The sequence below is a fragment of the Mixophyes fleayi genome, chromosome 9 (genome assembly GCF_038048845.1).
Source record: "Mixophyes fleayi isolate aMixFle1 chromosome 9, aMixFle1.hap1, whole genome shotgun sequence".
Lineage (NCBI taxonomy): Eukaryota > Metazoa > Chordata > Amphibia > Anura > Limnodynastidae > Mixophyes > Mixophyes fleayi.
In genome coordinates, this window is record NC_134410.1 from 118,686,252 (window position 1) to 118,700,490 (window position 14,239).

Sequence of the window (14,239 nt, forward strand, 5' to 3'; positions counted from 1 at the left end):
CAGTATAGTGACCAGGTAACTACAGTACAATCTCCCAGTGATATGGTCAGTGCAGTATAGTGACCAGGTAACTACAGTACAATCTCCCAGTGATATGGTCAGTGCAGTATAGTGATCAGGTAACTACAGTACAATCTACCAGTGATAATGTCAGTGCCGTATAGTGATCAGGTAACTACAGTACAATCTCCCAGTGATATGGTCAGTGCAGTATAGTGACCAGGTAACTACCGTACAATCTCCCAGTGATATGGTCAGTGCAGTATAGTGATCAGGTAACTACAGTACAATCTCCCAGTGATATGGTCAGTGCAGTATAGTGACCAGGTAACTACAGTACAATCTACCAGCGATAATGTCAGTGCTGTATAGTGACCAGGTAACTACCGTACAATCTCACAGTGATATGGTCAGTGCAGTATAGTGACCAGGTAACTACAGTACAATCTCCCAGTGATAATGTCAGTGCTGTATAGTGACCAGGTAACTACCGTACAATCTCACAGTGATATGGTCAGTGCAGTATAGTGACCAGGTAACTAGCGTACAATCTCCCAGTGATATGGTCAGTGCAGTATAGTGACCAGGTAACTACAGTACAATCTCCCAGTGATATGGTCAGTGCAGTATAGTGATCAGGTAACTACAGTACAATCTACCAGTGATAATGTCAGTGCCGTATAGTGATCAGGTAACTACAGTACAATCTCCCAGTGATATGGTCAGTGTACTATAGTGACCAGGTAACTAGCGTACAATCTCCCAGTGATAATGTCAGTGCTGTATAGTGACCAGGTAACTACCGTACAATCTCCCAGTGATATGGTCAGTGCAGTATAGTGACCAGGTAACTAGCGTACAATCTCCCAGTGATATGGTCAGTGCAGTATAGTGACCAGGTAACTACAGTACAATCTCCCAGTGATATGGTCAGTGCAGTATAGTGACCAGGTAACTACAGTACAATCTACCAGTGATAATGTCAGTGCCGTATAGTGACCAGGTAACTACCGTACAATCTCCCAGTGATATGGTCAGTGCAGTATAGTGATCAGGTAACTACAGTACAATCTCACAGTGATATGGTCAGTGCAGTATAGTGACCAGGTAACTACAGTACAATCTCACAGTGATATGGTCAGTGCAGTATAGTGACCAGGTAACTACCGTACAATCTATCAGCGATATTGTCAGTGCAATATAGTGACCAGGTAACTACAGTACAATCTCCCAGTGATATCGTCAGTGCAGTATAGTGACCAGGTAACTAGCGTACAATCTCCCAGTGATATGGTCAGTGTACTATAGTGACCAGGTAACTAGCGTACAATCTCCCAGTGATAATGTCAGTGCAGTATAGTGACCAGGTAACTACCGTACAATCTCCCAGTGATAATATCAGTGCAGTATAGTGACCAGGTAACTACAGTACAATCTCCCAGTGATAATATCAGTGCAGTATAGTGACCAGGTAACTACAGTACAATCTCACAGTGATATGGTCAGTTCTGTATAGTGACCAGGTAACTACCGTACAATCTCCCAGTGACATTGATAATATTAGTGCAGTATAGTGAGAAGGTAACTTGCACAAGGCTTCTAGTTACCAGCTAACCATGGTAATAATGACATCTCACATGACACAACCGCAATGCACCGTTCACCAGCTAGGAATCCCCCTCTAATAATGACAATGCACCTGGTGACCAGGGAACTACCCCAATACTCCTACTTACCTGGGTAGTAACTGCTATGTCTGCAGCTGCCCCAAGGCTTCAGTTCCCCCTGTAACTATAGCACTCCCTCCCCCCAGTGCAGCCCTCACCTTGCCGCTGGCCGTGCCCCCGCTCACACCGATCAGGAAGGGCCGCTGGTGACCGCGATCCTGAGCATCCAGGTTCCCCGCTGAAGCCATGGCCAGGACAACCTGCGGTCAGTGGGGCTTAGAGAAAAACTACATTTCCCACAAACAATACTGCAGCCCATACACTGAAGCAGGGAGGTGAGCCGCACTGCAAAGCATGCCGGGAGTTGTAGTTCAGTGTGCCTGCCATTGCTCATGCGCGGTCTGTAAGAGCATGTGACAGGTTGGGACATGCGAGAGCTGTAAGAGAAGTTACTATGTGGGAGATAAGGAACTACCACCGCCCCCGGCTACACCTCCCCCTCCCCACACCCTCCACACAATATACACCGTGCTGCCTTACTACAGGCTAGAGCCGCTTCTGGAAAGGGCGCTGACATCACCAGGTCATGTGACTGCTGCGGTCACATGGTACACAGGAGAGGCTGCTGTAGCTGCAATGTACATGTACCTCCTCCTGAGCAGCTGCTGACATTAATTGCGCAATAAGGGGAGCGCTGGTAAACTGGGGGGCATACGAGGGGGAGCGCTGGTAAGCTGGGGGGCATACGAGGGGGAGCGCTGGTAAGCTGGGGGGCATACGAGGGGAGCGCTGGTAAACTGGGGGGCATACGAGGGGGAGCGCTGGTAAACTGGGGGGCATACGAGGGGGAGCGCTGGTAAACTGGGGGGTATACGATGGGGAGCGCTGGTAAACTGGGGGCATACGAGGGGGAGCGCTGGTAAGCTGGGGGCATGTGAGGGGGAGCGCTGATAAGCTTGGGGGCATGTGAGGGGGAGCGCTGGTAAGCTGGGGGGCATGTGAGGCGGAGCGCTGGTAAGCTGGGGGGCATGTGAGGCGGAGCGCTGGTAAGCTGGGTGGCATGTGAGGCGGAGCGCTGGTAAGCTGGGGGGCATGTGAGGGGGAGCGCTGGTAAGCTGGGGGGCATGTGAGGGGGAGCGCTGGTAAGCTGGGGGGCATGTGAGGGGGAGCGCTGGTAAGCTGGGGGGCATGTGAGGGGGAACGCTGGTAAGCTGCGGGGCATGTGAGGGGAGCGCTGGTAAGCTTGGGGGCATGTGAGTGGAGCGCTGGTAAGCTGGGGGGCATGTGAGGCGGAGCGCTGGTAAGCTGGGGGGCATGTGAGGCGGAGCGCTGGTAAGCTGGGGGGCATGTGAGGCGGAGCGCTGATAAGCTGGGGGGCATGTGAGGCGGAGCGCTGGTAAGCTGGGTGGCATGTGAGGCGGAGCGCTGGTAAGCTGGGGGGCATGTGAGGGGGAGCGCTGGTAAGCTGGGGGGCATGTGAGGGGGAGCGCTGGTAAGCTGGGGGGCATGTGAGGGGGAGCGCTGGTAAGCTGGGGGGCATGTGAGGGGGAACGCTGGTAAGCTGCGGGGCATGTGAGGGGAGCGCTGGTAAGCTGGGGGGCATGTGAGGGGAGCGTTGGTCATAAACTTACTGGTTTGAAAATAGTCATAGAAGTACTTATATAAGCTGATGCTCAGACATGGTGTAAGACTTTGCTGAGTCCATGACAAGAGAGGCAGGAGGAGATAGGAAGGAGTAGTGGAGAGAAACAACATCAGAGAGAGAGGCAGCAGCAGAGACAGACAGGAACAGGGGAGAGAGAGATAAACAGGAGGAGCAGGGCAGAGAGATCGAGGGGAGAGACAGGAGTGGGTGCAATTTTTTTTCCTTTAAAATGTTCCTAATAAATTGCTGAGCTGACTCTCACTGCCCTGGATAAAATATGTCAGCCAGCCCCTGGAGGTGGAGAGGCTGAGAGTAGGAGAGAGAAGAGAGAATATGGTACGATTAAGTGGCTAGTACACATGTACGTCTCCAATGGCCCACTCCCCAATGCAGTTCTACTAGTGTTACACAGATCCTACACACACTACTGCATTTTTCCAGCCAAAAAAACATGCCATTCAGAAGCTTGTTTACTACATAATTACAGAAGTGGGAAGATTCCCCAGAGGGGACTAGACCTCTCCCCACTGAAAGCCAGACGTTCAATCGTGGCTTTGATAAGAGTTTATAAAGTGAGATTGGACTAATGGTCTTGTCATATATTCCAATGAATTTGAAGAAGTACTTTTACTGTTTATTGCAATTTAGGATGACAGCTGCTGCGTTCGATACGAACACATGATGGTAAGGGGCCAGCTGTGTGCTGTATTTAAAATTTAAGCCAAAAGATTCAGATGAGCGAACTTGCAGCATGAGCGCATAAAGCATCTGTATAACTCTAGGTCAGGGGTAGGCAACTTGCAGCTCTCCAGGTGTTTGTGAAACTACAAGTCCCAGCATGCTTTGCCTGTAGATAACTAGCAGATAGGTGGCAAGGCATGCTGGGATTTGTAGTTTCACAACACCTGGAGAGCCACAGGTTGCCTACCCCTGCTCTAGGTGATACCTGGCTATGCAGGAAATGTGGGTGGGAAAGTGTTACCACAAAACAACTTGGTGTGTCATAAAAACCCTCTTCGACGCTCTTAGGAAGTTTTCAGTTACTCAGTGACTTACGCCAAAATGAAACTCAATTTAAACAGTTACTGGAAACCAAACAATCCCCTGCCTTACATGTAGCGTTATAAAACTTAGCCTGCTTGACATTTAAATTCTTTAAGAACACAATCGTCACCATTTATTAGGTGTCAGAAAAGCCCGCTGCGCCAGACAGAGTCACATATAATATTAAATACAAATCTCACATAAAACATAACAGACGAGGTTGACGAACGGGCTGCAGGTGTGACACAATGGATAGAGAGGTCCCTGCTCACAAGAACTTACCTTCTAGATGGCAGCAGAATGTTATTACATGACAAATAATGATAATGCATATTGAATAAAAATGGGTATAACAAATAGGTGTACAGAAATATAAATGCAAAGCAGTTTCTTAGAACAGAAACAAAAGAACTAGTCATGTACACTTTTGCATGATTTACCACCTGGGGAAAGGTTTGAAGGTTTGGTCTATTTCACAATATGAGTAACACCCCCATGCCACTCATTCAGTGGTTTTATCCTTCCTGGCGCCCTGGGGATTTATATTGAAATAACCCCCTTCCTCATTGGCTGACAGTGGGTAAATGGGTGGAGTTATTTAAATTAACCAGCCTGTCCTGCATACTTCTTACCTTGTGCTGGCAGCTGCTGCTTTAGCGATAGGCCGGACATCACAGCGCAGCGTCACGTTCCCAGTCTGTCACCGCCATGAAGCAGCGACATCACAGGCAGCGCCAGCTTGGACATTGCCCCCCTCAATATACAGACATACATACTAGAACATATTCTATTTATTTATACATATATTATATATCTGTTACTACTACTTACCTTTGCCCAATCCAGCGATCTCCTGCCCAGCTTGTCCGAGTATGAAGATTGGTGAAAGCAAAAATGTTTGCTGGCTGGAGGTATATAAAGAGTGTAAGTACTTGTTAAATATACAGGCGCCAATGTAAAAACTCAACTCAACAGCGCCATTTTCATGTGTAAGGCAAATTTAAATATCATTCTTAACTTGGTCAGCCAAATAGCCCCGTCAGTAATTTCAGATTTGGGAACTAAAATCCCAAATCTTCACCCATGAGCAACACAGGGGGGCTCTGCAGAGGAAACCTGCTTGTCCTGGTAGAACGAGATATCAGTTACTTGTCAGCTCCTTCAAATTGTTAATCAGCTTTCGCTGACAGAGCACCAGCTCCCTTTTGCATTAGCTGCTGTGAAAAAAATGGAAATGTGAGACAATACCCATAGTGCCAGACACACATGGCACTGGCTTTAAAGGGACATGTATATTATGATCTTTTAATTATATTGTACCACAAAAGTTCTGCAGTTCTGTACAAGACATCTATAGTAGTACACAATAAATACACGGCAATGATCCATAATATATGTGGGCTTTCAGTTCCACTAATGTGGGAGGGGAAAAAAAGAGCAATAAAAGTTCAAATGTAATTTTATACAGAAAAAAAAACAACCTTCCTTTATTGCCAGAAACTCTGGACAACATTGTCCACACCTTTGATCTACCCAAGCCATGTCCTGAACCAACAGCACCATACCCTTGTTTGGTGAGCCCCCCACCCCTCCCAAATACATAGGCTTCACCCCTTTCTGATCCCAGATATTCATGACAGTCCTAAAGAAAGAAGGACTATTGGCGGGTATGTGTAAGGTTCTTAATTTGACTAATTAGTGGTGTCTGGACCAATCTCATGAGCGCATCAGTTCAGCCCTTAGTGTGTTTATTAGGCTGTCGGTGCCATTTATTTGTTGCCTGTGATAATGTTAGCTTGCCTAAGTGTTTGTGCTTTGTAGCGTATTATTGTCTGCCCGTTATTGCCCCTGCTTGTTTTGACTAGTCTTGCCTGCCTCATCCTATTATCATTTAACCTATCTGCTGCCTGTACTGATCTCTGCTTGTCACCATTTACGCTGTCTGCTGCCTGTACTTACCTCGGATTCTTACCATTTATCCTGTCTGCTATCCGTACTGACCTCTGCGTGTTACTGGTGATCCTGTCTGCTGCCCATACTGACCTCTGCGTGTTACTGGTGATCCTGTCTGCTGCCCATACTGACCTCTGCGTGTTACTGGTGATCCTGTCTGCTGCCCATACTGACCTCTGCGTGTTACTGGTGATCCTGTCTGCTGCCCATACTGACCTCTGCGTGTTACTGGTGATCCTGTCTGCTGCCCATAATGACCTTTGCGTGTTACTGGTGATCCTGTCTGCTGCCCATAATGACCTTTGCGTGTTACTGGTGATCCTGTCTGCTGCCCATAATGACCTTTGCATGTTACTGGTGATCCTGTCTGCCGCCTGTAATGACCTCTGCTTGGTACTGGTGATCCTGTCTGCCGCCTGTAATGACCTCTGCTTGGTACTGGTGATCCTGTCTGCTGCCTGTAATGACCTTTGTGTGTTACTGGTGATCCTATCTGCTGCCCATACTGACCTTTGCGTGTTACTGGTGATCCTGTCTGCTGCCTGTACTGATCTCAACTTGTAACTGGTGATCCTGTCTGCAGCCTGTACTGACCTTTGTGTGTTACTGGTGATCCTGTCTGCTGCCCATACTGACCTTTGCGTGTTACTGGTGATCCTGTCTGCTGCCTGTACTGATCTCAGCTTGTTACTGGTGATCCTGTCTGCTGCCTGTACTGATCTCAGCTTGTAACTGGTGATCCTGTCTGCAGCCTGTACTGACCTTTGCGTGTTACTGGTGATCCTGTCTACCGCCGTACAGACCTTTCGCTTGTTACCACTTATATCCTTGACTGCTGTTCGCCCAGACCACAGATTATGACTTTCACAACTATATTAGCCGCAGAGCCGTAACTTACAATTCTAGTGCCCTGGGCCAGAAAGACAAATGCCGCCCCCCAGCCCTCAATTTTAACCAAATTAACCTAAAATATTCCTAAATTGCGCCCCCCTTCAGCGTTGCGCCCTGGGCGGTCGCCCCTGTCGCACAGCCCTAGTTATGGCCCTGATTAGCCGCCTGCCCCGGTTGTCTGTTGTATCCGTTTCCAGTTTATGTTACTTCTCCTGATAGGTTTAGGTTATTATTTTCATTTACATTTGTGACTTTAGTCTCCTACATTCTCTGTTTGCACCCATCCATGTATAAACCTATACTAGTGCACACACGACCTGGGGTCAACAGAGTATGGCTGAGCACAAAGCGCTCTAAGGAAAATAAGGGCTGCTATAGGTGAAGACCTCTTGTCTCTTGTTATACAGGTTTATTGGAATGCTGGAGGTTAAGAACAGACTGGGGATAAGGTCCGATAAAGGTCACAACAATGAAAGAAGCATTCTCCTGTAATTCCATCTCAGAAGGTTACAGCCACACCAAGAAGCTGCAGTGCTAGGAAAAGAATGAGTTACATCTATTTACATCCAACCACACTATAACAGACGGCTGCAAGGACCTATTCTTGAAGCAAAGGGGATCTCTCACATATTCAACCTCCCTTAATACTGTTCAGAGGTACTAATACTAGTTGTGGACTTTTGACCACTGGGACAATACCATGAACAGCTTCCTGCCTTATATTAGTGCTTCTTTCATGCAGCACACACTAGATAAGAATCATTGGTATGTTATATATTATAGATAAGAATCAATGGTATATTATACACTATAGATAAGAATCAGTGGTATGTTTAAATTTTATTGTAATTTTGGGTTATATAAATAATACTATTACAGACAGTAAATCGGAATGCTGGGCCATAGTTTTGTTTTTTTGAGTAGTTGAATCTGTTTCCAAGAATATACTCCATTAATCAACCAACCAGACCCAATTTTTCCCCAGTTATGGTTCTACTTACATTCTATATCCTGCATCATGGATGAGATGTTCCTTACCAGCTATCTCTGAACACCCTCAAACCCTCCACAACAGTTATACAGTGGATATAAGTCTACACACCCTTATTGAAATTGCAGGTGTCTGACCTTGTTCCACCTTGAACGTAACCTTGTGACCAAAAGAATTCAAGTGAAGACAATTTTTCAGAAAAAGAACTGAAAATAAAAAAAAATTCAGAATTAACCAATCACGTGCAAAATCACGTTCAGAGGTAATTTGCATGCACTTGCCACCTTCCTGTAAGATTACCTTGCAGTTTTCTTGGTTGCATATTTCTGGAATAGCCATAGTTCTTCACAAGGAGCTTTGAAAACGTATACGACAGGCTTGGCCAACCTGTGGCTCACCGGGTGTTGTGAAACTACAAGTCCCAGCATACCTTGCTATCTATCAACTGGCTACTGGCAAAGCATGCTGAAGCTTGTAGTTTCTCAACACCCGGAGAGCCACAGGTGGGCCAGGTCTGATCTACGGGACTAACCGGGAAATCCTGGAGTATCTGGCAATGGTCTTAGAAAAGAACTATGATCCATGTCTATACAAACCCTGGCTGGTATCTCTTAAAGATCCTTACCTGCTGCAACAATGCTTCCACATGTTGGGCATCATCAGATCATACCCATTTTTCAAGATGTCGTGTACTAGGGTCCAACACTCATCTCAGCCTGCATGACATGTGTGTGACAAAAGGTTAATAAAAAAACCAACCTGGTTGGATTAAAGTGATTTAAACTCTTCTGGTCTGTCCCACAAACTAACTTTGACTTACCAATTATGTCACCTCCAAGTTTGTTTGATAAGAGCCGACACTCTTAGATTAGTTTAACGGTAGAACCAAAAGCTTCCTATCACAATTTCCTTTGATTAGAATGATCATAAACCAAATGACCTCCCCTGACCCAGAGTTATCATAAACCAAATGATCTCCTCTGTTTCAACTATGTAATGTTCAAATACCAAGCGAAGTCTGACATGTGAATTTGTAAGAACACAGAGACATGAACTTAAGTGTAATTTAACATGAAAAATAAATCCACAATGCTTAAGATGAAAACAATTAACAAAAAGAAGATACAAAAAGATACAATACAATAGTTTCTTGTAAAATAAAAAGGAATAAACAACAGAAATGGCAAACTTACGAATGATCAGCTTCTGTCTGCTGGGAGGGCATGAAATAATGGGACACTTCTCAATATGAAATGGACTCCCAAAAGTGAACAATACTGTTCGATTTATAGGACATTTTAATCATGCTGCAGGTACCCACAGCTCCACTTCCTGTAGCAGCAGACCTAGAAAATCTGTGTAAATGCAAATTTCATTTTTATTTTTCCTCTTTTCAAACACCTTTCAAGTCAGGGTTTATTTACACTGGCCTAACGCCTTACCACAATGTCCTACAAAGATGATATTACCTACACACAACATGTCACGTTTCCCTTCATTTACATATCGAACATGACTCCTGTAAGTATGACATTTAAGAAAATATGACATTTTCCTGTGACCCTATTTTCCTTCATTCAAACTTATCCCAGCTGCTCAGATATCCTGAGATATCACAAAATCACCAGGAACGTGAGGATATGGATATAACCTTAAAAGAGAGATTTTAAGAGCTTTAGCTTTACGACCTGTCCCATATATTGGTATTAGGCACTCATCTGTAACTAGGTGTCTGGAACAGTTTCCTCACACATCAAATGAAAAGTGAGAGAAGTTTTCCTGTGCAAACTTTGTCCGTACAAATGTTTAACCTCAACTTCAATATGACTCAGGGCCTCACAAATACATCATGTGCAAATATATAAAAGCGTGATTGTCTGCACAGAATATTTAGGTTTAACTTTTAAAAAGCGAGAGGGCCCCAACGTAATAAGTGTGTACTTCTCCTTTACGATGCAGGTCACCCCATGTCATCCTTTGTCCTTCCAGCAGTAAAACAATAAAATCCTATCACTCCACATTTCCAACCTTGAGATGTGAGCAATGCCCAGTGAGGCAGTCACTGGCTGGGATCGGGGAGGTGACAGGGACATTGTAAACCTTCAGACAAGATGTCAAGAAATGATCCTTTCAGCAATAAGTGCTGGCGATTCTAGCTTGGTTATTTATAGCATAGACATGAACCACACTTCCTATACCAGATAAAACGATGGGTTAAAAGTTAGCAACATTTAAAAATGACGAGCAAGAGACACTTCTGATTAGAAACTTGTAAGCATATAGCACATGGTAGGTACTCAGGACAAAACAAGGTGTACTACAAAACCCATCCTATGATTTGCAAAGTTTGGTATAATTGTTATTTTTTTTTGATACTTCGCTTTTATAATAGGTATACTTCCAGTGGCAATTGTAAAGTGTACCCATTGATTACACCATACAGTCCTGACTTGTTTGTGCCTGAAAGGGGCGTGATCAATCAGGAAAGGGGTTTGGCCTCAGTAGAAATAGGAGGCTGGCTTGCTCAGATTGGGGGCGTGGTCTATTTTGGCCCACATTTCCAATCTGGAATGTTAATACGTATGATCTACAATGGTGCCTCGTGCCTCAGCAATGTCATTACTCCCTATTCAATGGGTAGACTATAGTCTCTTGAATTCAGTCATTTTATGCCTTCACTGATTTTTACTAATTACTACAATGACAGCCTCCACTATATATAGGCATCAAGTACACCTAAATGATTGGACGGGTCTGGAAATTAGAGACACTTGGCAAATAAGTAGTTTGATAAAATACTATTGAACCTGAATTACAAACTGCTATATAATACATACTATATCTATCTATCTATCTGTATAGCCACTTTACATAGACAATTATAGATTCATGCATCTTGGCAGCTTATCAGAACTGAATATATAAAATAAGGTTTCCGCTATGGGGGACAAGATCATTGTTAGGCTGGGTACACATTACAAATTTTTGGCCCAATAATTGGGCCAATCAAACAATAAACGACCATTCAGCCAGACATGGCATTTGTGTGTACGGTCCACCAATGAACAATTATCGTTCCAAAGCACATCGTATCATTTGATTGGATTTTATACATGGACTAAATATCTCGGTAAACAATAGAACAATGTCTGTCCAATCCTGCAGTGTGTACGCACTCAGGACCAGCAGTGCCCATAGATCTCTATGGAATTTACAGAGTCACAATCTTTTCAGCAGATGGTTATGACAGATGAAGAGGACAGATCTGACGGTAAATCTTGTAAATCTTTTTTTTTTTTTAAATTTTTTATTTACAATGGTCAGAAAAGAAAATACAGAAAGTAGAACAATAATACTGTGTTACATACATAGTGAAACAAAAACAGCAATTGTAATACATCGTATTCGAGGAAAACAGACCAAAAGTGACCAGTGTTTACGGTCTAGAGAGCGGTATTAAGAGTAGGATGTAGGATCAAGAGGGATTGTGGGGGAAGGGGGGAACCACAAAGTTAGTGTGAATATTCAGAGAACAATTAGGGTATAAAGAGCCAAGAGCAACAGGAGGAGTGTATACCAGGTGGTCATCGCACATGGGTCAGGCTGGGGAAAGCGGTAGGTTGAGGGGAAAAGTGTGTTCTTCGCTTAGCCGTGGGGCCTATACTTGGTTGAAGACATGGCCTCTATCATGGAGGTAGTATTTGATCTACTCCATGGCAGCCATGTGCTATATCTGCTTTTTGAGGGCCAAAACAGACGGGGTGAGGTATTTTTCCAATTGTGGGCTATGACTGATTTGGCAGCTGTCAGAATAATTTATTTGGAGAATCTGTCCAAGTCTTGGGGAGGGTAGCACATAAGGAATACCCAGGGAGCCTTTCGGGACGGGAGCTTCAAATAGAGTGTTTAAAGAAACTATGGACGGAGTCCCAGAATGAGGTGATTGTTGGGCAAGTCCACCAAATATGAAGCAGAGTACCATGTGCCCACAGCCCCCGCCAACAGTAGGGAGAGGAAGAGGGAAACATTCTATGGAGTAATCTTGTACAGTGTGTACACATGAATCGTATCAGGAGAAATTTTCTGTAGTAAGGTTAGTGTTATTCAGGCCATATATTAATGTCTGTGTATATATATATATATATATATATATATATATATATATATATATATATATATATATATATATATATATATATATATACATACACACAGACATATCTTCCTGCATTTAGAACCTATTTTATAGGAAACTGACCGTCATTTATTGCAATTGCAAATTCTCCATGTAAAACGAAGTCACGTTAGAAGAGTTGGTAAAATAGTTAATCTGTTAATCACCCTGCACGAAGCAGAACTATCATTTGAAAAGCGCTGTGGTTGGTTTTATTGGTGCGATTATTCTGCTATCAAACTCTACGTCCAGATAAGAACAAAATGAATGTATGTTACCAGTATGAGCGTAAGATCCCGTGATCATCTCCTGATTATACACGCTCTCTGTATTAGCCAGCGTTGTGACCTCGAGAAGTCTATTTGTGTGCAGCGTTTCCTGTGTGCGGCGGACTCGTGGGAACCTCTGCTCCCCACTTGAATGCGAGGTCAATGCTGAAATGAATACAAGGAACATTGTCTGTTCTGTGGGCCCACAACACCCATCCAGCAGCAGCGGTGTACAGTATGAGCTCAGGCAGTCTAACAAGAATGGAAGGGAATTCACAAACTTATCTTCCTAAAGAGTTTTAAAGTTTATTAAAAATTTCTTCATAGTCACCAATTTTTTATTTTTTTTTAGACCATTTTGAGAGGAAGACATGATTACCAATGAAATGTTCAAAAATTAAATAATTGAGTGATTTCAGGGGTTTAATTGGGAGACCGATCAAAATCTTAAACATCAAAGGCCTGTGAACTTTATTAAGAGTTGAGCACAACACAACCATGTACTAGTTTAATTCACATGTTATGGTCTCTAGTCTCTGCCTCATCTTCCTCCAGACTGTCCTGATTTAGGTGGGGGAGGTCGGATTGGAGGGACCTGTCTGGCCTGCTTGGGAGGTATGTCCTGTTTAATGCTACTGTACATAGTAGAACTAAGGTGAACGTTTGCCACCCACTGGTATGCACATTGGGAGGGGGGTTGGATAACAGGCAGTCTGCATCATGGCAGCGTCACCAGGGTTATTGAGCGATTCGTGTCATTATCGCCTCACTGCACGGTGACATGAACAGCAGAGGATGTGGCAGTCTATGATGCCAATTATGTCACTACACCCCCCACACTTGCCACTTGCACCCCTTCTCTGGGATTACGTGCAGGGGAGTTAAATAAAAGTTGGTAAATATGAAACAAGTTGACCCCCCCTTGCTTTTTCCCTTGTCATAGCCCATCACCAACACACTCTTAGGGCATCATGGTTTAGACACCCCCCTAAACCATGGTGCCCTAAGCCACCCCACTAGGCTTTGCCGGTGGTAGTGCCAGCAGCTATATAAACAAACACAGGGTAATTGTATATATAATTTGGTTATTTATATTCTCTTTTTAGAGGTTTGTTTAATGACAGAATCCATTACGCTAATTAAATCAATTCAAGTATATGCTCTCTTAAAACAACAATTTTAGTGACCAAATAGTTATTTTTCTCATTTTAATTGATGCTATATTTAATGGAGATTTAAAAACACATTTTTATATATAGATTTTAGGTCCCAGAAAACTCAATTATTTTTAGTTCTACTTTTAGTTTTACTTGATTTCACTAAAAGCAAAAAAATAAAAATAATAGTTTAGAACCCCCCACCCTCTTTTTCAGTATGTTGCAGTTACATAGTAAGATTGTTGTGTAAACAATGTAGTTGTAGACTATTGCAAGGCACAATCTGTGTGTACGGTCACGGAATGACATCTCCCAATAGTATGGACCGCCCTGGTAATACCCCAGCATGAAAACTGGTATAATGGTTAGTGTTTACATCAATAAAAAATATTAGGCACTATGAACAGTATCACATTCCAAATAGAAATGTAGTAGAACATACAAGTAG

At 43.8% G+C, this 14,239-nt stretch overlaps 1 protein-coding gene and 1 long non-coding RNA gene across 2 annotated transcripts in view; both read right to left on the reverse strand.

Annotated features, from left to right (window-relative positions):
• UCK1 (uridine-cytidine kinase 1) overlaps positions 1-2,056 on the reverse strand; it is a 33,992-nt gene extending 31,936 nt beyond the window's left edge. The window contains exon 1 of the mRNA XM_075185266.1: positions 1,826-2,056. Within this exon, the coding sequence (XP_075041367.1) occupies positions 1,826-1,915 (90 nt within the window). The 5' untranslated portion in view covers positions 1,916-2,056. The remainder of the gene's footprint in view (positions 1-1,825) is intronic.
• Positions 2,057-4,994: 2,938 nt separating this feature from the next.
• LOC142101699 (uncharacterized) lies at positions 4,995-9,478 on the reverse strand. Its single transcript, XR_012679133.1, has 3 exons — positions 9,385-9,478; positions 8,817-8,907; positions 4,995-5,261 (listed from the first exon to the last, which is right to left on the reverse strand). It is a non-coding gene; the product is annotated as an uncharacterized LOC142101699 (long non-coding RNA).
• Between the last annotated feature and the right edge of the window lie 4,761 nt (positions 9,479-14,239).